The sequence below is a fragment of the Astatotilapia calliptera genome, chromosome 7, assembly GCF_900246225.1.
Source record: "Astatotilapia calliptera chromosome 7, fAstCal1.2, whole genome shotgun sequence".
In the NCBI taxonomy this organism is placed as follows: Eukaryota; Metazoa; Chordata; class Actinopteri; order Cichliformes; family Cichlidae; genus Astatotilapia; species Astatotilapia calliptera.
In genome coordinates, this window is record NC_039308.1 from 1,945,130 (window position 1) to 1,972,887 (window position 27,758).

General features: G+C 47.0%; 1 protein-coding gene across 2 annotated transcripts; it reads left to right on the plus strand.

The window, feature by feature from the left end:
- The first annotated feature begins 2,686 nt into the window (after nt 1-2,686).
- ankrd27 (ankyrin repeat domain 27 (VPS9 domain)) lies at nt 2,687-27,576 on the plus strand. 2 transcript variants are annotated; one of them, XM_026172435.1, is made up of 28 exons: nt 2,687-2,982; nt 7,573-7,695; nt 10,029-10,139; nt 10,280-10,588; nt 11,230-11,289; nt 12,596-12,649; nt 12,991-13,056; nt 13,392-13,468; nt 13,985-14,106; nt 15,503-15,581; nt 16,445-16,571; nt 16,668-16,760; nt 18,404-18,525; nt 19,245-19,327; nt 19,477-19,592; nt 20,088-20,180; nt 20,313-20,510; nt 20,959-21,069; nt 21,384-21,500; nt 21,657-21,701; nt 21,788-21,904; nt 21,975-22,169; nt 23,127-23,246; nt 23,320-23,493; nt 24,102-24,195; nt 24,316-24,394; nt 25,044-25,107; nt 25,203-27,576. In XM_026172435.1, the coding sequence occupies exons 2-28, from the start codon at nt 7,594-7,596 to the stop codon at nt 25,731-25,733; spliced, it is 3,459 nt and encodes a 1,152-aa protein (XP_026028220.1). In that variant the 5' UTR covers nt 2,687-2,982; nt 7,573-7,593; the 3' UTR covers nt 25,734-27,576. The 2 variants fall into 2 exon arrangements, with proteins under 2 accessions (XP_026028220.1, XP_026028221.1); XM_026172436.1 differs by having other exon boundaries at nt 2,688-2,982; nt 20,959-21,018.
- Nucleotides 27,577-27,758: the final 182 nt, after the last annotated feature.

Genomic DNA, 27,758 nt, shown 5'->3' on the forward strand with positions numbered 1-27,758 from the left:
GAGAGCAGCAGTGAGAGCGACGACTTTATATAACATCCTCCAACCATCGTCATCCTCGGGGTCGTGGTTTCTGTTCTGTGACCTTTGACCTCAGTAATGTTTGAGGCTTCTGCCTTTTCAATGGGAGCAAATTAACTTCAGCACAGAGTAGGGGTTCCAGATTTACTTCCACGAGAGTCCAGCTGCAGCGTTTCTCGCCGTCATGTCAGTGACAGGAAAAAAAATTCAGATTCTGTTTTCACTTTGATTTTTTCCCCCTGTTGTTCTGAAACAGTCGTAGTGTTCCCACGTGTGTGTGTGTGTGTGTGTGTGTGTGTGTGTGTGTGTGTGTGTGTGTGTGTGTGTGTGTGTGTGGGGGTCACAGGGAATATTGTCAGGTAAATGTAATGACTTGAGCCAAAACTGCATTTAGATTTTTCTTTATTTCAAATTCTCGTCTGTAATTGGTCGCTTCGCCTCCATAGGAGCTTTTTATTGTGCAGCAGCAACAACAGCAAAGTCTTAAATATAAAGTTTACAATAAGAAGTGTACATGTATAAACTGACGGTGAGAATTTAAACTAGTCTAAGATTTAGAGATTTGAGAGGGAGTTGTTTTAAGTTTGAAATGAAAATGTTCCTTTTTAAGCTTAATTTTACAGATGATTAAAAATATTCAGTGTGAGCTGACGGTGCCGGCTGAGATTCGTGCCCCATGCTTGTTCCATTTCAGATTCAGGTCGTGAGATTCTTGTTCTCATTTGTCGTGTTAAAGGGAGTCTTTACTGCTGTTATTTAGTGCAGGTTGGCTTCATAGTGTTCAGCCTGGGCTTGTTCTTCTCCTTAAAACTCTCTCTTTGAGGAGAAGAACACAGACGAGCAGCTGGAAGATGAAACTGTTTAACTTTTGCCATCGCAGTCGATTTGAATCAAACACTGGATGTGACTGAAGGGCCAACTTAGAGCTTTAATTCAGGTTTTCACACCAGTTCTGTGTTACTGTTTATGAATTACACCCATTTTCCCCACAGTGGCCCACTCTGTAGATGATGATGATGATGATGATGATTCATCTGTAAACTGTTTGCATTTCCATTTGTGAAGGCGTGGCGTGATTGTTGACCTTCACAGTTATACCTCTGCCTCCTCGTCGTGTTCTCGGTTTGTTAGATCTCGTGAAGCATGGAAATACCTCTGTGATCATCCACTGTATTTGTCTCGCAGACACTTTGGTGCTGCTGACGTGCTCGGCGCTTTCCTTCTTTTTAAAGAAAGATCCAGATTGTTTATTTGGCCAGTCCTAAAGGTTTCTTTTTCTTTCTTTCTTTTAGCCTCGCTCGCTTCCTTGATGGAATAGTTCTGTGTATTTCATCTGCTCATGTTGTCATGGAAGGAGCTGTCTCATGGTGGTTGACTGTGTGTGTAAATGGCTGTAATTCCTAATCAGTTAATGCAATACTTGAGTCACACTGAAAAGGAGGAGCTGGGACGGAGGCGGGTTGCAAAGTGGCCGTCAGTTAATTTTTTTCTGTTTCCTGTAAAAGTACTCAGTATTTACTGTAAATTCCAGCACTTAAGAATAGCTTTGTTAATTTTGGAAAGTTTCAAACTAAGACATTTGTACACCCAGAAGATCTGCACTCAGCTTTTTTTACTTTCAGCGAATAAAAACACGTGAGACTGAACTGAGGTGACATGAGAGGAAACTAGGAGGAGAGGTTTAGGAAGGATGGGTGTTCTCGTGTATGAGGCACCAAACAGTAGCTGAAGCACCTGGAAAGCAACTCCTCTCACTCGGCACCAATTCCCAGAATGAAATGATCAAAATAGACGAGGGGGAAGAGAAAATGCAGAGGAATGAATCGCCACCACCTTCTTTTGCCCACCACAGCAACTCATCGGCCTCCATCTCCTCCTATCCCAGCGTCGCCCTCTGCATGTCCTCCTTCACTACATCCATGAATCTTCTCTGAGGTCTTCCTCTTTTCCTGCTGCCTGGCAGCTTCATCATCATCATCCTTTGTCCAATAAGAGAGTCAATGAATGGATGATGATGCTGAACTTGCTCTCAAACTGTTCTCATTTCAAGTTTCAGCTACTACATTAAACTTCCTGGGTAAATCTGCCTCCTGCTGGTGAAAGGTGTTTGCAGCAGGTCATTTGTTTCCAGTTCTCTCTCTTGGTTTTACAAAGTGCTGCGTGAAACTTGTTCTTCAGTCTCCTGTACCTCCACCTGCACTAAAAACAGCAAAGTCTCAGGCTGGCGTTTGTTCCCAGTGACTCCCGTGCACGCATAAATAAAATTCATTTTGTAAAGTTTGAAGCTGTAACTCGGCTCACTGTTTCTTTAAATGTTGTGTAAAGATTTGATTCTCATCATTTTGAGTTAAAAAAATGATTTGTTCACATAAACTGCTTCTGTCACTGCTATTTAAAATGTATATACATCCTGCAAACTTGGTATAGCATCTTACATGCAGGTTAGTGCATGGAAATTACGGAAATAATTAAATATGGAGACAGCGCTGGGGAAGTAAATAAAATTGAGAACAAGCACAAAATGGATAAAATAAAGTAGTGACATAAAAAATAATGCTTGATGAAATGTGTGGTCTTGAGCTCCGATCCTATCAGAGACCTGGAAGTGTGGGTGTAATGGTGGTGACGGAGAGCTACAGAAGATGGAGGTGCAGTACACCGCGCTGGCCTGTAGGGGTCGGTGTGACCCGGTGCGCTTCTCCCCTTTAATTTGTCCACATCAGATCCCATAAATGAAACGTTCGTGTACATGAACGCGTTTCTTCTTCTGTAAAAGTTTTACTTGGACAGAATCAGACTCAGGACGCTATAATCGGCGAATCGGCTCGTTTTAGCAGCTTATTTATCGCAATTCGTCTCGCAAGGTTGATAAGCTCGTAGGGCTCCTGGCAGGCTGCTGCTGCTGAGGCTGTTTGGCTTTGACATGCTAAACCCTGGATGACCGAAGGGACTCGTTAATAGCAGGTAAAATCAGTCTTCTTCCAAATCATCACATCTGTTGGCTCAATTCCGTGTTTGGAAACGCTAACGTGTCACTACGCTAAGGCAACAGTAAATCCCCAGAAACGCTAATGCTACAGGCTGTATTTTTGGTTTTAGCTAGGAGGCTAATTTAAAAACTTAAAGTCCCCGTTTACTGACAGACGCACAAAACCGAACAAACAATTGTTAGATAACTATGGATAACTTCAAATATTAATTTATCAGCGAGCAGCATAAAACTCCTCCTTGCACCTGTCATGTGAACGGTACCGTGACACAGTTTATTAGCTGCTTCCAGCGCCACGCCAGACTCCATTCACAAAATGTCAAATTTAAGAGTTACGACTTTAGTTTCATTTTAAGTTACCTTCTTGTTTTATGGATATCTATACCACAAAACAGGAAAATACACATTAAATTGTATTTGTTTAAATATAATAGCAAATCGAAGAAGAACATCTAGGTGTTTACTCGAAACAGATGAGTTGATAACCCAATATAACACAGTAAAAAAAATCATAATAGAAAGAGAGAGTATGAGTGAACATATGAGATAATAAGACTTAAAAGAGTGGAAGAAAACCCTCAGGCCACCTCTGCTAAGTGTGAAGTGCAAGTGTGCCAGTTTAAAGCTGCATTTCGGAGAAACCTGGAATATAAAATCCAAGTCCTTAGTGATGCGAATCAGTTAAAAAGATAAAACACTCCCGATTTGTCTCCTTGTTTTGTGTTGAAATGATCCTACTTTTCCTTATATTCCTTCATGTCTCCTATTCTAGTGGTGAATATTCATACTAAACATGACCAAAGTTTTACTAAGACCAGTGTGTGCATAAACATCCTACAGCTTGTGAGGGGCAGCCAACCAGAAGGTGGTTGACTTAGAGGGGGCGGAGCTAATACCGCTCATCTTAGACGAAACAACTAAGCATCCACTCAGGAAAGTGAGTCTGTGAGTCATTGTGTCTTCAGATCACAGGACTTTGGTGTGACTGGGGTTTATTATCCTGAGTTTGGACGGTGATCTCGGTGTTTTGTTGGTGATGCTGTTGTTCCCTTCAACCTGAGGCTAAGACATCAGCTGTGAATGTGGCTCAAGCCCGAGTGGATGGACATTCCTCTGTCTGCTGTTTTGCTTCCAGCCTGGGAGGTCACGAGGGTCACGTGATGTTTTTTTCCCAGCATGGAGCTGCTCGGGTGGGGATTTACTGTGTGTGTTGTGCTGAACTGGTTTCCAGTGCGTGTGTGGGAGCTCAGGGAGGATGAAGCTGACCTCTGAGGTGAGTGGATCACCTGCAAGGTGTGAGCGGTCAGTTTAGAGATTTTTAAGAGATCAGAAAATGTTTAAAAACTTATTTTTCTGTCATTAAATAAAAATCTGACTCTTTAATGGGCAGAACTGATCGTGTTTTCTGTAGAATTGATCTGGTTTGTTGTGGTTTTGGCGCGCAGATGAATGAAGTGTTTTTAAATTAAATTTGGCGCTCGTACAGTAACGTTTGTAATCTCATGGATGTGCTGCAGAGTATCATTTCAGTCATGTTTTTATCAGACCTCTCAGACCACTTTCTGTTTTCATTGAGTTTTCTTTGTTGGCATTGTTTCTCCTTTTGATGTTCAGGCTAGAAATGGGAAGAAGAACAGATTACGTGGATCCCACGCCTTTGTTTTATTAGCTGTGCTGACTTTTTAAAAGGTAAATGGTGTTTTAATAGAAAAACCCTCGGACTCAGCAGCCAAACTTCTTAAAAGAACCAAGAAAAGTGAGCACATTACAGCCCTTCTAACGGTTCTGCTGTTTGGATTGATTTTTACAGTCTTATTGTTATATTTTGAAGCCCTGCACGGCCCCTGTAAAGGTACTCGACCTGCTGTTCTTGTTCCAACTGGTGTGCGACTTCTGATGTTAGCGAGAAGGGTTCGAGCTGTTAGGGCTTCTGGATTGTGGAACAACCTGCCTGAGGAAATGTGTGTCTTCTTTACAATCACTGCTAAAGACTCGGTTACGTCTTAAGACTTCATCTCTGACTGTATCGTTATCATTTTTAATGTTAAAGTTTACGGCAGTGCAAATACAAACAGAGTGAGCAAGTATGGCTGTTTGGAAGGTCTGCAGGAGGAAGCCTCTTCTCTCTAAAATACAAACAGCAGCACAGCGTAGCTCCACACTCCTGGAACAGACAAGACCACAGTGGAGATGTTCGTCCATCACGCACAGCAGCACGTCTGGAGGAAACAAACACCTCATACAGCCGTCAGCACGGTGGAGGAGGGACGATGATCTGAGTGGACCATGAGCTCCTCTGTAGAGTCAGTGTGAGGCCGTGTGTCCCACAGCTGAAGCTCGGACCAAACCGGGTCATCAACAGGACAAAGATCCCAGCACAGCGGCAGGTCTGCAACAGAACGACCGAAGAAGAGAAGAACGGAGCTGCTGCAGAGCTCAGAGAGCTGTGCATGAGTCTGAGACCCTTTTGCTTTTCTCTGGTGATCTGTGTTCTCTGGGTGAGGTGTAAGAGCTTCGCCTCAGGCCGAACACATCTGGCTGATTACACATCTGCCGCCTCAGTGAAGGAAATCACACTTTTATAACCTGTGGGAATTTTTAACTTTTCACTTGCAGAAATGTGAGACAGAAAATGGAGCGTGGTGGTTTTTACTTTCCTTATCAACACAACGACAATGATATACCAGCTAAATGCAGGCAAGGAGATGACCTGCTTTTTTGTGCATTGTTTCCACAAAACTCCGGTTGCAGCTCACTGATGTGTGGGGGAAAGTTGTTTATTATTGAATGCATGAACTGAGATAATCAGTTTAGTCCCAAACACATCATTCAGATCCTCACACTGCAGACGCTACAAACAGGGAACGGCTTTTACTTCAGAACTGGACTAAAATGCCTGTTTATTGAACTAGCTGCTGATTACGTTTCAATCAGTCGAAACAACGAAAAAATAATCGGCTCTGTTACAGTTGGTGCATTCAGTGTTTTACCTTTGAAAGGTTTAGAAAATGTTCCACTTCTTTCAGTAAATCCAGATGCTGTAACAGCAGTTCTAATCAGACAAGCTTGACCAGTGTACACCTCTGACTGGTTCTTTTGAAGAATGGGAACAATTTTAGTTGACACCAGTCTTTTGGTCATCGGTGTGAGTGATGCTGATATGCAATACTTCTGCATTTAGTACAATTTTGAAAACAGTTTGGTGATCAGTGGAAGTGTGCAGGGTTAAAGATCAGAAATTAGAGCCTCTTATTGCAGGGCAGCAGCCCGAGCAGAGAAGATCAGCCCCCCCAGCCACCTCCTCCACGCTCATCTAGGGCTTGTGTGTGTGAATGGGTGAATGTAGTCAGGCGTTCCCGGGAGAGCCAAGAGACATTATCTCTCCAGTGAGTCCTGGGTTTACCCCGCGGCCTCCTCCCAGTAGGACATGCCTGAAATACTTCACTCGGGAGGGATTCATCCTAGCCAGGTCCCCAAACCAGCTCAGCGGACTCCTTTCAAGGTGGAGGAGTAGTGGCTCTGCTCCGAGCTCCTCCTGGATAACTGAACTTCTCGCCCAGTCTCTAAGGAAGAGGCCTCAGAGACTGGGTCAGAAGCAGATAACTTTTAAACTCTTTGAAGCTGGAAGACCGCTCCAGCTTTACAGAAGCTTAAAAGAAGTTAGCTTTGATAGCATGGGTTTTTTCAAAAGAAAAGCGCTGTCACACCCAGGTTCAAAACGATGTGTCTTCTGTTGAAGGCATCTACAGTCCTGTAACACCTTCAGAGGACTCGCGGTTTACAGCTGCAGGTAGATGGAGTCAAAAGTTCAAACCACCTAACTGCTCACCTCTTTAGGCTCGGTGAATTGTAATTAGACATTAACGCTCTTATTTGCAGCATTAGTAACTACAGACTCGGGGAGATTTTTCCGAGGCCTCGCATCCAGCCTGGCCAGGTTGGAGCCGGTGAAGCTTTGTCTGGATGGAGGATTATTAGATCAATCGTACGGAAATAAACCAGTTCAATAAGAATTGGATCAGCTGAGAGAGAAGCAGCCCTGGTTTCTTCAGATCCAGGCAGCACAGCTTCATACGTGACCGTGAGCGACTTCTGGGGGGCCTGAACACTGCAGATTGACAGAACGAGATGGGAACATAAGCCCCACCCCCACCCACATTAGGCTGGAAACGAGATTGAAAGGGACTTCTTGTCCAGTGGCCTCAAAGACCATAAATGAGCTTGTTTTCAGGTCTTGTCCTAAGATTCAAATTTGGAGGCATTAAGGAATCATGAGATCTTTTGTCGTTGTTGTTGTTGTTGCTTGGCTTTTCTCAAACATCAATGAGCAGTATTGCCACATGCTATCGACAGGAAACCAGCAGCTGCTCTCAGTGAGGCTGATGTGGAAGATTTATTCTCTGCAATTATTTATAATCCCCAGAAGATGAGTCCTGACAGGGCTGCACCCCACAGTCCTCTCCCCACGAAGGGTTTAACTGGTCACATACTTATAAAAGTCCTTGACACGTACTTGGTTGATAATTAAGGTCTTTCCTCCCATCATCCTCCTGTCCCGTCTGCAGGATCCAGACCTCCAGCTCCTTATGGCTGTATATGATGAGAACATCCTGAAGAATCCTTTCTACCTGGCCTTGGAGAAGCAGAGACCCGACCTTTGCAGCCAAGTGGCAGAGCTCCACGGCATCGTGAGTTTGACCCGTCATCTCATTTATGTCACCAGACAAGCCCACCTGCATGTATGTGAGGATCAGCTACCGGATCACGATATCAGACGGCGATTAATCAGAGAGCGCTCTGTCTGGGTGTCACATAGCTGTGAGTCTGCGGCGTCTATATTCACTTAGATGATCAATGTTTTTTAAAAATGGGTGGAAAATGCTTCAGACTGAGCAGATGTGATTAAATGTAACAGTAGGTAGGGCTGTTCGATATAACGATATATATCGGATGACGATATAAAAACGTCTGTCGTTTGTTTCGTGGTGTCGCAAAATAAACTGTTACAGCAATATTTGTTCATGCTTTGATCACTGCAGCGGCTGTATTCATTTCTTAAAGTTCTCTCTTTCTCTTATATTTAATAAAACCACACTACGGACGGACAAGCGCCTGTTTTTATGCGTTGTTGTTAGCAACAACGACGGTAACGCCATCGCGTGTCCGCTTGTTTATGTTCCACATAAACCTTTCACAATAAACCTCAGGATCCTGTTGAGACTTTTCAAAATAAACTGAATCACGTGAAAGAGCAGAGTGTTTACAGATGAGAAGTAAAAAAGACGCCAGGTGCTAAAAAATAAAGCTTAGACTCAGACGTTAGAGCAGGCTTCTCCCCGCAGCACGCCGTGTAATAAATACTCACAAAGAAACGGCGCCGTTACAACTTATGTCTAAAAATGTATCGTTTCATGCATCGGTTAAAACTCGACTCCAGCTACACGACGCCCAGCTGGAAACACTTCACGCAGGTCGAGCTGCCCGAGATTCACAGACTTTACAGAAAATGTTACATTTTTGATTTATATCGTTACCGGGACGACAGATGTCTTATATCGGGATATGAGATTGTGGTCATATCGCACAGCCCTGATAGTAGGAATTGTGAATGAACAAGCAGAAGAATTGAGCTTCGGTGACAGGGTGAGGAGCTCAGGTCCATCTGACCCGGCTGCCTCACGGAGGAAGTGATGTCAGGCATGAGACCGCGAGGCAGATCCTCGTCTGTGTTAGGAACACATCAGTGTGCAGCTGGAGACCCTCGTGTTGCTTCGTCTGCAGGTGGCTGGGGGTCTGAGCGTCTGTCTCTGCTCAGGAAGGTTTGCACTAATAAACAACAGGGGGGAGGTGAAAATGAGGAAACGGCACAGAGCTCAAAATAACTGCAGCAGAACCTGAATAAGTCCAGGTGTGAGCCGGCTGCAGAGCTCTGCCAGTTTCTATCACAGAACAGCTTCTCGCTTCCTCCTCAGTGGTTGAAGGCTGCGCCTACAAACAGCTGAGAATCACACCAGCCCCTTAAAGCAGGTTAAAGATCAGAGTCGGGGACGTTATCTCTGTTACAATGTTTGAGGTAAAAGAAGCGCGCTCAGCCGGGGTTTCAAACACAGCGACACCTTTACACCACTTCCTGCCTCACGGTGGGTCAGCATGGGGTTTCTGGTGGTTTCAACGCGCTCTGCTGCCATCCCTTCACTCTCAGTGAGTTAGAGGAGCATTGTTTCGGTCGGACTGTTAAAGCGGGGTTGATACATTTCATTTGGCTGTCAGTGAAGCGCAGAGATATCAGATGAGCTGACAAGCTGCAAAGCGGCGCTCTAAACCTCGTTTGAGCTTGTTAAAGATGACGATCGGACGCCTGGAGCAGCAGATGAGAATCAGATGTCTGAACGCCGGCCAGTCGGGTCATCTGCACGCCGTCAAAACATCAGCGGGGAAAAAAAATGCGTGTAAGTGCATTAAAGCTGCGGTTCGCAGCAGAGGCGGAAAAATCAGTTCTACATGGCACAGCGTGCACATGCTGTGCATACGTCAGGGCTTCAGCAGCTGCTCTGGCTCGTGACTGCGTCTTCAGATCCTTAATCAAATGCTGCCGATCAGGTCATGTGCATTTATTGACTTCATGTGAACATCTTAAAAACAAATGACGCCTGTTTAATGTCAGTGTTTCTGCGCTATTTTCAGACCATCGGATACTCGAATGTGCAGAGAAACACTGTGGAGCCTCGGCTCTGTATTTTAATACTCCCACCACACACCGAAGTGCCGTATACTTCACGATAAACATCTACTACTTTAAAAGCGTGAGTGAGTTAGAGGCCAGGAGCCATCTCAGTGCTGTTCATCATCTAACCGCAGTTAATACAGTGAAGATTCCACTCTTTGTACCATTTGATCCTATTTTCTGCTTCCTAACACAGATCAGACCTTATCTGATTGTCGTTGGTGTGGAAAGGTCACTCTAAATCTGTGCTGAGTGCTTAATAAATGGAATACCCTGCGTGTCGCCTTGAACCTGCAGGTTCTGGTGCCGTGCTGTGGAAGTTTGACCCTCAGCAGCTACTCGGACTCTCACTTCGACAGCTATGTGCTGCAGCCCGTGGAGGACGGTTATAAGACTGCGGACGGGAAGGTCTGTCTTCAACACAAGCCAGTCTGTGCTGCTCGTTGTTGCCAGAGGCTGAGTTTAAACGCACCGCTGTCCTACTTTTACAGTCCTAAAAATACAAAAAGAGGCTGTTTAACAGCTTTTTACCTCTGTGTGTGTTACAGGAGGTCCGGATCCAGGACAGGCAGGTCCTGCTGGGATCCGGGTTCCCGGCTCTAGTGTCGATCCCCATCCTGTTCGAGGAGACCTTCTACAACGACCGGGAGCAAAGCTACAGCATCCTGTGCGTCTCCAGGCCCATGGAGGTGGACCCGAGCCTGTCCGAGGTCAGCACGCCGTCTTCTTACAGCCTGAGGAGCCTGGAGGACGTCAGGGAGTTCCTGGGCCGCCACGCCCAGAAGATGGACAAGCACATCCAGAGCTTCTGTCAGGCCTTCAGGGAGCAGGAGAGGAAGGGACTCCGGCACCACATAGTAGGGATGACAGACACAAAACACAACCCTGGTGATAAACGGACTAGAGTGACAAACGGGGGTCTGAAGGAAACGGAGCTCTGCGCGTGTCTGACCTAAAATAGCACGCCTCACAGGTTTCGTCATTCTTTTACCACAGATAGGTTTGCGCTCCCATGACTCAGATAAGGCAGAAATACTGATGCAATCACAAGGTTTTTCCAGCTGGTTGGGTAATCCGTGTCAGTGTCTGGTGGTTACCAGGGCCACCGACTGATTTGAGCGATGGTTTCCCAGCAGCTACCATCGGTCTCCAGCGTCACTCACAGCTGGTTGGAAATCCTCCCTGTGGTTGCAGATGGTTGCAGACTCGTCTCGAGGCCTGTTATTGGCAGACAAGTTGATGTCACATGTCTACAGAACTTGTCATTGTACAGCTGCAGCTATCGCCCCCCAGTGGCCATCAAAAAGAGTGCAGGTTTAAGGCTCCTCCAGCTAGCTTCACTTTGATTTAATACATGACAACAATGCAAACAACACCTCCAGGAGAGCGTGCATCTTTTTAGCGTTAATGTGTTTGAATGTTTTCGAGTCTTTAGGGGATTTTTGCGTTCGACTTTTTTCTTTCCTGCTGAGCTAACAGCTGTTCTGTTTCCTGTCAGGACTCGGTGAACGGTCTTTACACTAAGTGTCTTCAGTGTCTGCTGAGAGACTCTCACCTGGTGAGTAGAAACAATCTTTATTTGTCACGTTAAAACTGGCTGAATGAAAATCTGCCTTTCTCTCCTTGATTTGGAGAATATTTATTTCTGGCTTCTTCACCTGGGGCCAATATTCACTCTTCTATGTCTTTATTATTCGCGTGCTTCTCTGGTTTGCATGGTGGCTCGGTGCGTTCACGGTTATTCGTGTGATTATCTGACTTTGTTTCGTTTGTCCCTCGGCTGCACGATGACATCAAAGGCGTGAGAAACGTGGTCGAGTAACACGGCCGTGCTTTTTGAGCATGTGACTGTTAAAGCTCTCCGTGTCTCCGCTTCGTTTCTTTTTAATAAAACTGTGAGCTTGTGTTTGAGAGCCGATTCTGCCGGAGGGAAGAGCAGCTGATGGAAAGTGCTGATTACTCACTGAGAGGCTGCTGTTTTAGTTTAACAGCGATCCAGTCCGCTGTGAGCCTGAGCTGGATAAGAGATTTGCACCATACAAAGGACGAGCAGTCCAGTCGGTCAGGATGTTGAATCTGTGGCACCAACTACAGAGGTTTTAGCAAAATCACCTGTATTAAAAGGATTCTTATTCAAATCTCTAAAATAACATAAAAATTGGGAGAAAATGCAGATTTCTGTCACTCATTGTTTCTGCTGTGTGCAAACTTGGTGATTCCCTCACAACGTCCTGTGTTAAGGCAGGAAACACAGATGCTCAGCAGTGTGCTGTGAACAATCATGACAGTCCAACATGCTTTTTACTGCAGAAGAAGCTCATGTGAGCGTTGCATGTAAGCGGGGGCTGTACTGAGTCGGCAGCTGTAGTTCAGAAAAGTCCTGCTTTCGTTGATTCAGGCATCTGTGACCTCGGTGCAGTCGCTTCCCTCTTTGTGGGAAATGAAACGAAACAGCACATAAACCAGAGGAAGCATTCTGGTGAAACATCATCGTTGGTCGTTAATGCTTCGTTAGATCAACCTCGTTGTAAAATGTTGTGTTAATGCGGCCACGTTACGTTCATCTGTTGGCTTTGCACACGTGAGCGTTTTGCTGCTGTCATGTGGGGAGGAATCGTTTCCTCCGGTTCGGAAAGGATCGAACCCCAAACAGTGTCATGTGACCGCCGTAACTAATGCTTCAAATCAGCTTCCTTTAATCAGCGTGACCTCTGACCCGACGCACACACGCAGGATGCTGCGAGTTCCTCTGGACTGGATGATTCGATGATATGTGGCCGCGGCGTCTGCGACTCAGCAGTTTTGGGCCTGATCACATCCTCTAACGCCTTCCTCTTCCCCTGCATGCTTTGTGTTTTCTGCAGAAACTTCTGGCAAAGCAGGAGCTTCAGATGACGCTCCTCAAACAGGCTGTGGAGGTAACGTCTCTGGGTTCAGTGAAGGAGAAAGGTTGACACGTAGACGCAAGTTTAAGTTTGCAAGAAAGTCAGATTTCATCAAACACATGCAGAAGCTCCCACAGCTGTCACACGTAACTTCCTGCTTCATGCCAGTGAAACTGTAAAGGAATCGATTAATAAGCCGAATAACTCAATAAGATATTTACAAAAAATAAGACGGAGCTCAATGTGGGCAAAGCTACATGTGACAGAAGCAGCTTAATAATCCAAACATGCAGCTATTTTGGTGCGAGGTGAGAAACTTTGATGAGCTGTTCCTGACACGTATTAAAATATTGGTTTTCCTCTTCTTTTCCCAGATGTACGTTCATCATGGTATCCATGAATTAATCTTTAACTTTGTGGGAACGCTTGAGGCCAGCCAGGTAGGTCTGAGCTCAGATTTCCTCATTAGACGTAACGAGGGAGCGAATAAACCGTCTGTTCGTCCGCTTTCTTCCACCACCAGATCCTGAGTGATCTGCTCACGTGCCTCCTGCATACACACACATCCCTGTGGTGTTTTTGCTGCGCGCTGCTGCAGATATAACGTCAAACACGCAGCTTGCAGGGATCACTTGTCTTTGCAGAGGGATCGTTGTTTCAGTGATGGAAGCCTTAATATTTCTCCTTCTTGCTCTTTATTTCTGTGATGACCCCAAAAAGAGGCTTTGACAGTTTCAAAAGTTCCTCTCCCGTCTCTTGTGCTGCCGGTCGACAGGACGCTGCCTTCAACAAAACCACCAGGAGTCTGCAGGAGCTGCAGCAGAAAGAGCTGGGAGTCAAACCCGAGTTCAGGTCAGTTCCGGAGCAGACTTTGAGACCCAGACCTCTGCAGCGTCAAATCTGGTTCTGCTGACAGGTTTAACCAGCGCTTGCTGTTCTGAACACGTTACAGACGATGTTTAAATGTGCAAAATGCCTTCAACGTTTACACGGACCCAGTTAAGGTGACCTGATCGTGGCAGCGTTCCAGCAGCTCGCATAGACAAACACGATACGTGTTCATGGTTTATGAAGTCAAATTTTATTTCAGACTTGTTTTTAAATACGTCCTGGTCAGTCTGACCCGAGGGACAGCTCAGGGTCCCAACAGTGGAGACCATCCAAGGGTTACTGGTGAAATAGAGCGATCATGAAGACTTGCGTCATGTTTCATTGCACCGTGTGATTGGTTCTGTCTCTGTTTTGTAAATTGAATCTGTTGTTTAGCTGTGTGCCTCCTTCCTTTAGCCCGAGCCACTGAAGCTTTGTGAATGTGTCCGTTCGATGTCTCTGACCCATCGTCTGTCCCCCGTTCTTCTGTCTCTGCAGCATAAACTTGTCTCGGGCTAAAAGAGAGCTGAGCCAGCTCAACCAGCAGACGTCCCCCCTCCTCAAACTGCTCTGCCTGCGTAGAGTCGCGCTGACCGCCACCCAGACCCCGAGACGCACCGGTACTTACTCTGTTGGTTTGTGTGTGCGGAGCTAAAACGAGTGTGTGAGCTCATCGACCTCCTTTGTAGGAGAAGCAGTTTAAATGTGTGTGTGGAGCTTCAGCGCTCGCTTTAATGGAAGTATGTCACAGCTCGCCGTGAGCGGGTCCCTTGCAGCCTCAGATTTGCAACACATTGGAACCAGTTCTAGTCAGTCTGCAGCTGGTCTGTGGTGCACCACATACTGCATGCCAAAGCACCCTCGAGCAAGACGCTGAACCCCGAGTTTCCTCAGGTGGATTCATGGATGTTGGGTCGTGCACAGGTGTGGATGAGGCTTGCAGTAGAAAGTAATTTGTCACAGACACAGAGGTTGCAAGTCCATTGGCATTAATCCATCCATTTATTCATTCGCTTCCACTTATCCTTTTCAGGGTCGCAGCGCTGGAGCCTATCCCAGCTGTCATAGGGTGAGAGGCGGGGTACACCCTGGACAGGTCGCCAGTCTGTCGCAGGGCCAACACACAGGGACAGACAACCATTCACACTCACATTCACACCTAGTGACAATTTGGATTATCCAATTAACCTATCCCCTCAAGCTGCATGTCTTTGGACGGTGGGAGGAAGCCGGAGTACCCGGAGGGAACCCACGCAAACACGGGGAGAACATGCAAACTCCACACAGAAAGACCCCGGCCTGATGGTGGAATTGAACTCAGGACCTTCTTGCTGTGCGGCAACAGTGCTAACCACCGTGTTGCCATTAATCCATATTATTGATAATATTAACGTAATATTTGCGATCATGTCGTAGTTTCCATCCTTGGGCTGTGCTGCAAAAACACAAAGTCTGAGAGCTTGGGAGGCCTGTTTCGGTGACACCAGGGGCGACCCAGTGTTAGCCAGCTGATTTAAATGCGGTGCAGATCTAATCGAATTTAACGTCAAATTAAACTTCAGTTTATGTCATTTGGACACGTTTGTAGAAAAAGTCCCAAACAGGACAAAAAAAACCTATAAATATCTAATAGTTTTCAATTGGATCACTCTGAGAAAATCACATTAGATCCAGGAGTCTGACAAATGAGACCATTCCTTTATTTTCTCGCGGTGACATAAGAGAAACCACCTTATTAAACGTGTAATGCAGGGAAATGCGGGACTCATCAGAGAGCGGCTGTGCGACTCTTGTGTTTCCCTAAAGAAAAGGACAGTACCGACTCTGTGAGCTTCCATTTGTGCAGTTTGCTTTGGTAATCCAAGCTTATTGGATCACGGCAACAACCCCGCTGTCAGCCTGCAGCGCCGAGCTGACGAGAAGCCAGTTTACTCATTAGTGCTGAGCTGAGGGAGAGATGAATGGGAAGAATGACTCTTCAGTTTCCACTCACTGACTGTGTGTCTCCCTCCACAGTGAGCATAGAAGCCGTGAGCGCCGACGACCTGCTGTCTGTCGTCCTCTATCTGTTGGTGAAGACGGAAATCCCCAACTGGTGAGCGACAGGGGAACTGGCTGCGACCTTTGACCTTCTGTCGTGAATAAAATGCAGAGAAATGAGGAAAAAATGAGGCAGTGAAAACAAAAAGACGACTCACAGTTTTACAGTTTTGGGTCAAAGGGATGGTATCGCAGCCCTGCTCGATTCTGCAGGTCTCGCATGTGGGCGTGGATAAACTATAACACTGGCTTCACCCACATTTGTGAAATTTGGAACAATCGGACCAAAAATTAAGTTTTTTAAACTTAACATCTCATTTTGGCAGCGTCTGTGTCCGTTTCATTTATATTTTTAGGTTTTGTGGGTCACACTTTCCTCTTGGAGGTTAAATCAGATCCTTTTGAGCTTTCGATAACGGGCGTGTCCACGATGCCACGGTACAGAAAGTTGCTATAATTGGAATTCATATTTTCTAATGTGCCACAAACTTCACAACCTGGAGACATTTTAATATTAAAAACATCTCGAGCGGTTCCTGTGTTTGTTCTGCAGCAGAACCTGCTCAGTCTGAACTCTGCAGCGCCCCCTATGAGGCAGGAGGTGAAGTTTTTGCGTTTACTGCACTGTGCAGCTGAGGACACGGACCGGTGGCCTCCAATAGTGACTTTAACAATCAATGTTAATGTTTTATGATCAAATGCATCATTTTTTATTGCAATATTTGATTACTTTATTGAATTCATAATGTTTGTTGACAGTAAACTGTCCACAGCGCGTGATTTTTCCTCTATAAATAAGCACAATTAATCTTCCAGTGAAAGGCAGCCTAACTGGAGGCTGCTGAGGATGATCTATATATGAAACATCATTTGGGTTAATAAGATGTAGCTGGGTGATCTAATTTGTCTTATCTTCAGGATGGCCAACCTGAGCTACATCAGGAACTTCTGCTTCAGCCACTCGAGTAAAGATGAGCTCAGCTACTGTCTGAGCACCTTCGAGGCGGCGGTGGAGTACATCAACCTGGGGAAGCTGCAGAACTCTGTGAGACACAAACACACTGCTGTCGTATCTCAGCAGCTGCTTCACTGTGCTGGAGATCATCCATGTGTTTTCTCCTGTTTTTGCCTCCTTCCTCAGGGCTCTGGTGAGCTCAGCGACAAGGCGCTGTTCAAGGAGAGGATGAGTCTGCTGACTCAGGGTGTAGCCACGCCCATTAATTGTCTGTTTGAGGTGAGCTGCAGCCCGAGACGTTAGCGGATGTCCCATAAAAGATCAGCATGATGTCTAAAACTGCTCCTACATGATGTGTATTTGTTTTTTTTGTACAGTGGGATGTAAAAGCTTCTCCTGATGCTGTGAATGTTTTTACAGATCCTTCGAGGTCCAATTCAGTTTGAAGGAGAAGGAATTTAAGAGAGTGAAATAAAAACTGTTATTTAGCACTTAAAATCTTCAGCTCTGTTCCCTCTGTTGGCATTTCTTCTGTTTATGTTCATTATGTTTCCTGGTGTTTTCCAGGCCATGAAAGTGATTTAAATGTGTAGTAACTATTTTTGGGGGTTATTTTTATATTGTACATAGATCAGAGTAATTACGTCTTCCAAGAAGCTGATACATTCAGATAAACTTATAATTAATCTGTTAAAAATACATAGGAGTGGGTTTGTGGAAGCCGTCATATCCCCTCACCATATTTGAGTACAGTGGCCAGGAAGGACACCCCTCCCCCTTCTAACACCTGAATACAAGCTAACGTATCAGATTGTTAGCTTGAGGGTCCTAAGAAAAACCCACTTTCCCTCAGATAAACAGTATGATTACATTCTCACATGATATGAAAGTTTATTCACTAAGTGTCAGTTATATCCACTTTATAGAAACTTTTGCTGACAGCAGCAAAAACACAATAGCTAACAGCAGCAAAAACACAATAGCTAACAGCAGCAAAAAAACAGGCTAACAGCCGCTAACGGAGGCTAACAGCAGAAAAACGTAGCAGCTAACGGAGGCTAACAGCAGCAAAAACACAATAGCTAACAGCAGCAAAAACACAGCAGCTAACAGAGGCTAACAGCAGCAAAGACACAATAGCTAACAGCAGCAAAAACACAGCAGCTAACAGAGGCTAACAGCAGCAAAGACACAATAGCTAACAGCAGCAAAAACACAGCAGCTAACAGGGGCTAACAGCAGCAAAAACACAATAGCTAACAGCAGCAAAAACACAGCAGCTAACAGAGGCTAACAGCAGCAAAAACACAGCAGCTAACAGAGGCTAACAGCAGCAAAGACACAATAGCTAACAGCAGCAAAAACACAGCAGCTAACAGAGGCTAACAGCAGCAAAGACACAATAGCTAACAGCAGCAAAAACACAGCAGCTAACAGAGGCTAACAGCAGCAAAGACACAATAGCTAACAGCAGCAAAAACACAGCAGCTAACAGGGGCTAACAGCAGCAAAAACACAGCAGCTAACAGAGGCTAACAGCAGCTTACCAACAGAAAGGTTTACCTCAGTAACACTGTCAGCAGTCAAAAGTGACTCCTGACTCCTCCAGAGTAAATAAAGGTGGATACTTCTCACCCAGCATTGACAGCTGAGGTAAACAGCAGACAGATGTGGAAAACCCCTGGGTTGCATCTGGATGGATCCGCTCCCCAAACAGTGATAGCAACACGCTCGCTGGCTACGGCTATTATGGGGTGCACTCTGAAAGTCTGAATTTAATGTTTTTGATCTCTCTTGGCTAACATGTTTATCCTATACCCTCCACTATACCGAAGAACACTCATTTGACGGCAATCTACAGTCTTCTGACATCTAGTGGCGAGATTTTGCTAATGCTAAGTTTGCTCCTGTGTGTTTTGTAGCACATAGCAAATGGAAATGAAGAGGAGGTTGAACGCCTGCTGAGTGATGGAGAGGCCGATGAAGATGTGAAGATGTGTCATCCTCTCTGCTCCTGTGACCTCTGTGACCTCCAGCTGTCCGGGTCAGTGTCCAAACTCACACAGACAAACACGCAGAGGTACAGAGAGTACGTCAAAGCATTCACATGAAAATAACGAAGAATAAAGAAGAGTAAAGGCTCCACGGTACAGATTTGATATGACCTGCCTGGAGTTTATGACACACTGATTATTGACTGTGAAGCTGGAAATTCACTCTAAGGCTGACTTTGCCTTTGCACATATGCAGAGAAAAGCTGATGTGATGCCTTCGACTTGTATTTTCATTGTTCAACTGATCATCACTTCCCCTTTTCTCCATTATTTTTGTGCATCAGAGCTTCGAATCAGGAATAAAAACCATTTGTATTTTCACTTCCCACTGAAACCCCCAGACACACACACACACACACACACACACACACACACACACACACACACACACTTTTAGTGTGTGTGTGTGTATTTCAGACCGTTATGCAATGGCCCATTAAAAACGAAAATACTCAAAAATGTAGCTGCACCACAAACGCTGTGCAGTCCTGTTAGCTAAAGTGAGGCCTAGCAGAAAGCGCCACCTGTCGGCCACGCCCACCTGTCGCAGCTGAAGCTCTGAAGTAAGAATCAGACCGCAGAGTCTGATTGAGCCTCACTGGTTACTTCCTGAAAGCTCCCTCTAACCTTTGACCAATAAGCTCCTTGTTTGACGCGTTCAGCCATTATTGACCGTAGACTGACTCTGAGTGTTGGCGCCGTGTTTCAGGCGGCTCAACGACCCGTCCATCGTCACGCCGTTCTCCAGAGATGACCGGGGTTACACTCCTCTGCATGTCGCTGCTCACTGCGGTGAGTGGCTGCTAACGCGCAGTGACACAACATGAGTTTGTTTAATACTGCGAGGCACAATTTATATATAAAAAGTATTAACTAACCTGTGTGTGTGTGTGTGTGTGTGTGTGTGTGTGTGTGTGTGTGTGTGTGTGTGTGTGTGGCAGGTCAGTCCCAGCTGATCGACATACTGGTGCATAAAGGAGCTCAGGTGAACGCCACAGACTACCACGCCCTCACACCGCTGCACCTGGCGTGTCAGCGTGGATACCAGGGAGTAACGGTGAGCACGCGCAGAAAACTAAAATCCTGGGATTTAAATTAAAAAAACTGAACTTAGACGGTCTGTTAGTGCAGTGACCTCACAGCAGCCATATTATTGATCAGAAAAAAATGTCATTAAAATGCTCCATAAGGCTCCAGCAGCACAAACACGGTGCAGAGGTCCAGCTCAGAGACTCCAGGTAGCTGAGGTGAAGCTGCAGCTACAGCCGCCTGTGTCTCCACCCACCTGTCAGTCAAAGTCTGGTTATTTTTAACTGGCAGGTTCAAACATCACCTCTATCTTTAAGCTTTAACATAATCCAAACAGATGAGTTATAAGCAAACAAAGTCATTAAACCAGTTTCCAAAGTGAGGACTGAAATGTGTGTTCTGGATCAGCCGCAGCTGTCTGACCTCAGCCAAACAAACTTGTCGTTAAATAAAGACGAATGAACGCTCCAGAGGAGGAGAACATTACAACAAACGATGTCCTTCCTTTGTTTCTGTTGTCCAGCTGCTGCTGCTGCACTACAAGGCCAACACGGAGGCTCAGGACAACAACGGCAACACGCCGCTGCACCTCGCCTGCATGTACGGACACGAGGACGTACGTCGCCGCTCTCTCTGTTATGTCCTCACATTTCATCCTTTAAATGCTCCAGTTGGTTTGAACCCACCGGGTTAGTCTGTTCCAGTAAATAACTCAGCATGTTCATAAATAATAAATGCTGTGTGTCAGTGTGTGAAGGCCTTGGTGTACTACGATGTCCAAACGTGCCGTCTGGACCTGGTGAACGACAAAGGCGACACGGCGCTGCACATGGCGTCGCGCTGGGGCTACGAGGGCATCATCCAGGTGCTCCTGGAGAACGGAGCGAGCACCCACATCCTCAACAAGAACAAGGAGTCGCCGCTGCAGTGCGCCCTGAACTCCAAGGTCAGCGACACTCGATTGTGCCAGAACATGCAGAGGACGCTTCCACTGTGTGGGTGCTGGTTTGAGTCCCTCACCCCACAGCTGTGGTAGCATAATGAGGATAGCAGCTAATCTGATCAGCTGCTGACGGCAGGTCGACTGATCCCCTTTCTCCAGTCTGTCCACTAAACCAGCTTCAGATACACTTTAAAATCAGATGTTTGTTTCATCTCTGCTCCAGGCAGTACCAGAGCCTGGGGCCTGATGCAGACACAGGTCTGCATCAGGCCCCAGGCTCTGGACTTTAGCCCTGCAGAGTCTCTGAGTCATGTTCACTCAGCCTTTCTTGCACGATAAAGGTTTTTCAAATGATGTAAACAGATGCTTCAGGTGCTCCCTGAAAAAGAAACATATTGGTTTCATGGCGCACATACTGTAAAATGAATGTGTTGTTCATGTCTTCCTGCAGATCCTCATGCAGCTGCAGTCCACTCAGAACAGCCGGAAGCGCTGCGGCAGCGGCGTCGACGTGAGTCTCATCTGCACTCACGCTTGCATCGGACAGATCTCCAACATCACAGTGAATATTGTCAAAATCCATGTGACAAAAGTGTAATTGAATACAAAAAGGTTTCCTCACGAGACAGAGCGGCTGCATGTTTAACAGGGGCACTCAGTGAAAAGTAGTTCCAGTGAAACCTGGAACTACTTTTCAACTGGTGAGCGAATGTTCGCAGTTGACTCTGCGTCCTCTCTGGTTTCACCACGTATGTTTGAAACGTTCACCCTGGTGGTCACATTTGACCTGCATTCACACACTAAAGCTAAACTATGTTAGCATTGGGAGTATTTGGAGGCTGGTTGTGTTTTCAGCATCTCTTTTCTGTCTCTCAGTCTCCCAGCCGCTCGCCTCTGGCCTCAGACTGCAGCAGCCGCCGCTCCTCCGTCTCCAGCACCTCCTCCCTGGGCTCGGAGGTCAAACCAGAGGGAGAACGGGTCCGGCACAGAGAGGTGAGCGCTGACCAGGAAACACAACAACATTGCTAGCACCAATAATCAATCGGTCAAACGTTATTTCTGAGAAAGCGTTCATGGAGGTCTGTGCAGCTCCGAGTACCAAAGAAGAAGAAAACGTTGGTGTCTGACGCCTCTGTGTTTGACTGACAGGTGGAGAAGCTGCTGCGAGCCGTGGCAGACGCTGACGTGGAGATGGTGAGTCTTCTGCATTTGTGCTGAACGCTCAGGGTCGCGTTCCCTCGATGGGAAACGTGACGACGTCTGCTCATCCTGTTTCTCAGGTGCGTTACCTGTTGGAGTGGATGGATGAGGAAGAGGAGGATCAGGGAGAAGTACGGTCGGAGGCTCCGCTTTGCCACCCTCTGTGTCAGTGCCCAAACTGCGCCCCCACTCAGAAGGTACGCCGGCGGCCCGTGCAGCAGCGTGGATGCGACGCCATTTCCATTAAACTCTCTGATCTTCCCGCAGCTATCGGTGCAGCAGGCGGGAACTCTCGGCGTAAACAGCTGCAACGTCGACGGTTTCACGCCTCTCCACGTCGCCGCCCTCCACGGACACTTGCCGCTGGCCACCCTGCTGATCCGCCACGGGGCCAACGTGAACGCCCGCACCAACCAGAGCGCCACGCCACTTCACCTGGCTTGCCAGAACAGCCACATCCCGGTAAGCGATAAGGGAGAAGTGAATGTGTGAGCTTTCCGTGCACAGGATGTAAACATGGAAAACTTGGCCACATTGTCAGGAAGACGTGTCGGAAGTTTTGGCTGATGTTAGTTAGGTTTAAAAGAGTTACTCAAATTTTGATGAACACGTCACATAAGGAGCAGAAAGTCAGGCTCTACAGCAGCAGATTTCCAGGTTACGCTGCTGTTTGGTAAAAACATGCTTAGATTAGCCTGATGTGCACAAGTATTATCAAAATAATCTCACTAGATTCTTCTTGGCTGCAGATCTTCACTGTTTTCCAGAAACAAACTGGTGCCCATCCTGTAACTATTTTATAGCCAATATTAAAGGAAGACAGGCAACATCATCTCTGAGGCAGTGACGTCAGAGACTTCAGGACACCAACAGTTGGCAGATGTTGCCTCAGATTCAGTAAACTGCAGGACACGTGTCCACCAGCAGAGCTTTAGTTCACAGCATCCTCATTGTTGGATGTTCTGGATATCACCCAGAGGAAATAGAAGTTATGCAATGGGCACAAAGACGGACTCAAACGTGAACAATCAGAAAGCCGGACTGCAGAGCACAAAGCTGACTTAAAGTTCATTTGTTGCACGAGTCCGCTCGCTCAGAAAGAGGAGTCCAACCCCAAGCGTCAGTTTCAGGTGCCGCTCAGAGGTTTTCTCCTCACTGAGGGGAAATGTGAGCTGTTTATTCTGCACGGTCACTTTCTCTAATTTCACCTTGCAGCCTGTTTCTGCAGGGGTTGTACTTTCTTAGACGCCCGTGTAGAGCTGAGCGGTGGAAACACAGTCTGTCTGTGACTCTGACTGGGACCCGGCTAATTGCTGGTGACCACTACAGTGGTGTGTGTGTGTGTCTGTTGGCAAAAAGTGATTTTATTGTCATCGTTGTGAAGGATGATGTCATTCTGAGTGTCATGGTGATGTTTAGGTGGTGAGGTTTCTGCTGGAGTGCAACGCCAAGCTGAATAAAAAGGATCACTATGGCAACACGCCGCTGATCCACGCCTGCCTGCGTGGAAATCTGGACACAGCCACCATCCTGTTACAGGTGAACACACGCACACGCACGCACGCGCGCGCGCACACACACACATTAACTCTGAAAGTGTGTGTGTTCACAGAGTAATGCGTTGGTGAACGTGGCGAACCTTCAGGGGAACACGGCGCTCCATGAGGCAGTGCGGGGCGGGCATCTGGCGCTGGTGGAGCTGTTGCTGAGGGGCGGAACCTCTCCTGGCATCAGGAACAAGAGGCAGAGGACGCCGCTGGACTGCGCCTACGAGCTGGGCGGAAAGGTCGTGGAGTGCCTCACGCTGAATCTGAGGACCCACAGGGTCCTGATGTCAGCGTCATGGCGTCGCTCCGTCTCAGTGACCAGGCCGACTCCACGGTGCTGACATCAGGGCTCTTTGCAGGTCCCGCCTTTGTAGTCCAGCAGAATGAATTTGAAGCCGATGCTGATGTCTGATACATGATTTTAAAATCATAAAATGTGATGAGCATGAAACTGCACAGCACCTTCCAGTATGTTCAGCTAGCTGTAGCTCCCAAAAAGCTTCAGAGTTCATAGAAAGCATGAAAGTAAACCCGCTCAACTCCAAATGTATGTCTTTGGACTGTGCTAGGGTAGCTTTGTATGATTCACAGCTCAAAATAATCCAAATGTGTGTAACTGGAGCTCAGCGCCAACACAGAGAGCTTAAACGGCTCGCTGACCTTGCAGTGGCCGGTGCACAATTGTATTTATTAAGAATGGGACCATGATCTGCTGAATATGAGAAGTATGAACTTCGTCTTCTTTTACTTTGGAGTCGTTCCTGGGGGGTTCTCCTGGAGCTGTTAGCTCTTCATCGCTGCACCGTCGTGCAGGTCTGAAGACTTATATTCCTGTTATCTCGTGCAGAACACTGAAATCCTGCGAGCTCTGCAGAAAGCATCTGGACTCTCCCCTGATGATGAACCGATCAAACTCCTCTCCGTCCCCAAAGGAGCTCTGGGTAACTAACACCAGCAATAAATCCTACAAAGCAGGCTTTACTTAAATTTCATTCATTAGAATGGGGACTGTGATCCACAGCCGTGTAATCAGGATCGTTTCTGTGCTTTTGCTCTTTCAGCTCATTCCTTCGTGCAGCGTCTGAGGCTGCAGGATAACTCCAACAGCAGGAAGCAGAAGCTGGCTCAGTCCATCAGCAGGTAGGCCGCAAACAAGCCACGAATCCACACCAGTCACAAGAAACCATCCCACTCATCAAGGGAAAGCAAACCACACGTGCAGTGACTGCTCTGCGCAATCGCAGTAACATTTCTGAATCTTTTCATATTCGTGATGCAAAATTCTTAGAAAGTATTCGAGTGTTTGTTTTTTCCTCGTGAATATTCTCAGAGGATATTCAGTCTTATTTCTCAGGAATATTCTGAGATTAGAACAGAAGAACAAACTGAGGAGGCTGAGCTGAAGATGCTCAGGTCTTCGTTGGGAGGGAGGAGGATGGATCAGAGTCGGAGAGGCTGAGATGGTTTGAGCGTGTGCAGAGGAGGGAGGGTGGAGATGGAGCTCAGAGGAGGTTCATGGATGTAGAGGGCTGGATGACAGGGTGAGATGGAGGCAGATGATGCGCTGTGGCGCCCCCTAGAGGAAGCAGCTGCAGGATTAGATTAAGAGAAAGTTGATTCCTCCTAAATGTGATTTATTCCGCTTTATTTCTGAGTGTATTTCACAGACATTTGCAGCTTTTAGTCTGAGAGAATATCAGAGTTTATTTCTCATGAATGTATGACTTTAACCTTCCACCATCGACCCTCAGCCCCATTTTTCTTTCCTTTTTCCCACCTGCACCTTCAGGATGCAGCAGATGAGGAAGGGTTCTTCAGGTTCTCCACCCAGGTGTTCTCCAAACCTCAGCCAGGTACACGCGTCTTGTTCTCTTATGTATTTTGGTATTTATCGGTGTTTCCGGTCTGGAGCAGGACTGACTTTAGTTCTGCTGCCGTTTCGTTGCAGGTGAATCCGGACAGGTGGAGGCTGAGGCGAGGAGAGACGGTGGCGGTCAGCAGCCCCACAGGAAGCCTCAAAGAGCGGCGCCTGGCTCGCTCTCACACCCTCGACACCGGAGTGCACACGCCGGAGCGAACGCACGCGCTGACCGTGGCTGACCCAACAGACGTCGCGTGCGCTCCTGAACTACCCGACGGCGCCGAATCGCTCTCCACCGACGCCTCCAGCTGCAGCACGGGCAGCGAGACCTCGCCGTCCACACCGTCAACTACATCATCGCAGGTCGACAGCTCGGCCGACGTCCCGCTCGCAAACATCCTGTCTGCTCAGTCTGACCCCGAAAGCCAGACCGACCGAGATTTACACGCAGACTCTTCTGACGGCCGCCCTCGGCCTGGCGAGGAAGCTGAAGGCTTACCGTCAGAGCACAGGGATGAAGACTCCACCCCTTATCCCCTTAACCTGCCCTCCCCGACCCAGAGCGAAAGAGTCGAAGAGAGCAACGCCAATCAGCAGCCAGAACCCAGCGCACAGTGATGCAGGGAGCGCGAAGCGCAGACGGCACGAGTAGCAAGAAGACCGCCGAAAGAAAAGCACACGAGACTCCGGATCCTCACGAACCAAACGTCCTCTCACTGCAGCGCGTCGGGTTGTATTTGTCCCGCTCGGAGGTTTCCGCCTCCTCAGGCAAACTGAAAGGGTGTCGGGCACCATCCATGTTTTGCGTCAGTGGGGACGTCAGAGACGGCCCTGACTCAGACACCTGGATCAGGTTTAACCCGCACAGGCTCGGCGCCGCTCGCGCTCCCTTCTCACTCGTTAACATAAACTAGAAGCTGCATTTTTTCCACTGACAGGTTTCCGAACTTTGTTTTTCAGATGTTTGAAAACTGCTCGGCGCTTTTGTACGGAGGCGAGCGAGATCCAAACCATCCTCGCACGGGGAACTCTTTACATTGAGCTTCAACACGAACGTCTCAGCTGAGTTTAAAGCGCTTTCCACTTCCAGCCTTCACGGAGAAAAAGGGATGCAAGCTGATTTCATTTCTTGCTGTTTGAACGTCCTCGCTGTAGTTTGTGCTGCTGCTCTGTGCCGCTGACTTTTTTACTTTGGTTTAATCAGGATGATCTTATTTTATTTAGGAGGGTGGAGCTCCGTGTGTCTCCCTGTCCGCTGCTGAACCTCGCTGCGAGCTTTTATCCAGCAGATTTTAATCCAACACCACCGCCGGCTATTTTCCAAATCAAGCTGTTTGAAGGATTTCCGTCTTTTTACCGGCGCTGATGATTTTTGAGCACCAACATTAACACCGCTGACCCCTCGAGTGGAGAGTGAGCCACGTTTATAGTTTGATAGAAAAACTGTATGGAGTGAATTCGTATGACGTCCATCTGAATACTGTAACGCTTAACCGATGGGCGTGGCTTCTTTTGCAGAGAAGGATGGGCTTCAGTCACAGTCACTGAACTGGACCTGTGGACTGTTTGTGCTCCTCACAAACTCTCATGTAACACTTGAACCTCATGGCTGAGGCCATAAACTCATCAGGAAGTGTTACTGACTCACGGTTTCCTGTACAGGAAGTCTTTTTGCGTCGCCCCCTGCTGGTCGTTAGAACGAATGCACCTTAACGCGCTTCAGCGTTGACTTTCCTACGGCCATGTTTTTTATGCTATGATGTCCGTGGTGATAATTTAGCATTTCAGCCTCTCGACCAAATCCGTGCACAAAGAAAACGTGACAGCGGCCACAAACGTGGAGTGCGAGCGTTTCTAAACGGTCTTTGGTCCGAAGTCAGAGCTCCATCAGCTCAGGTGGTTTATTAACCTTCAGTAAGGACGTCGAGAACCGAATCAAACTGTCTGAGCTTCCTCTTGATGCCTCATGAAATCATGACATCATCGAACACAAACTGTGAGTCCAAACCCCAAAAACCCGACTCAGACTGTTCAGCCTGATGAATGACTGAAAACTGCAACAAATCAGTCTGATTTTTGTCCCTCTGTCAGGTTAATTTCTAAGTTTCGGTCTCTGTGCTTCATGAAACGGTTGTAGCTACCTGATGAAATGAGTGCGTCTTCAGAGGAAAAAGACAAACTGTGGTATTCCATCACAGCCGACTGTCCTGCTGTTTAATGTTTCATATTTGTGGTTTTGACGGTTTTACTCGAGAGTCGATTTGATGGTTACGAGCAGAGTGCTGCAAACGTGTCTCCCATCAGTGTCACTATTTCCTGTCTCCCTCACACAGGAACCACCTTTATGTTTGAACTTCGTCTGAGCGGATGTCAAAGCCGAGTCTTAATGATGATGTGAATGTGCCTTATTTAATTTAAACCCAAATAAACAAGAATAAACCTGCGATTCAGACAAATGACATTTGGTGTTGTTTTTGTTTCTCAGTGTCGTTGAAGCCGGTCTCTGCTGCTTTTCTGTCATGTTCTCATTAAAATTAGCCGATAATCAAACCAGACGGGACTTCCTGGTCTGAGGGCCAGCCCCGGGGTCCAGTGTAATTATTTTGAATCATTCAGAGCTGCTCGAGCAGGTTTGGATGGTTG

Coding starts and splice junctions, on each gene's coding strand:
- ankrd27 (XM_026172435.1), top strand. CDS start 7,594: ATGGCTGTATATGATGAGAACATCCTGAAGAATCCTTTCTACCTGGCC. Junction 11,290..12,595: donor TGCTGAGAGACTCTCACCTG/GTGAGTAGAAAC, acceptor TGTTTTCTGCAG/AAACTTCTGGCAAAGCAGGA. Junction 12,650..12,990: donor TCCTCAAACAGGCTGTGGAG/GTAACGTCTCTG, acceptor TTCTTTTCCCAG/ATGTACGTTCATCATGGTAT.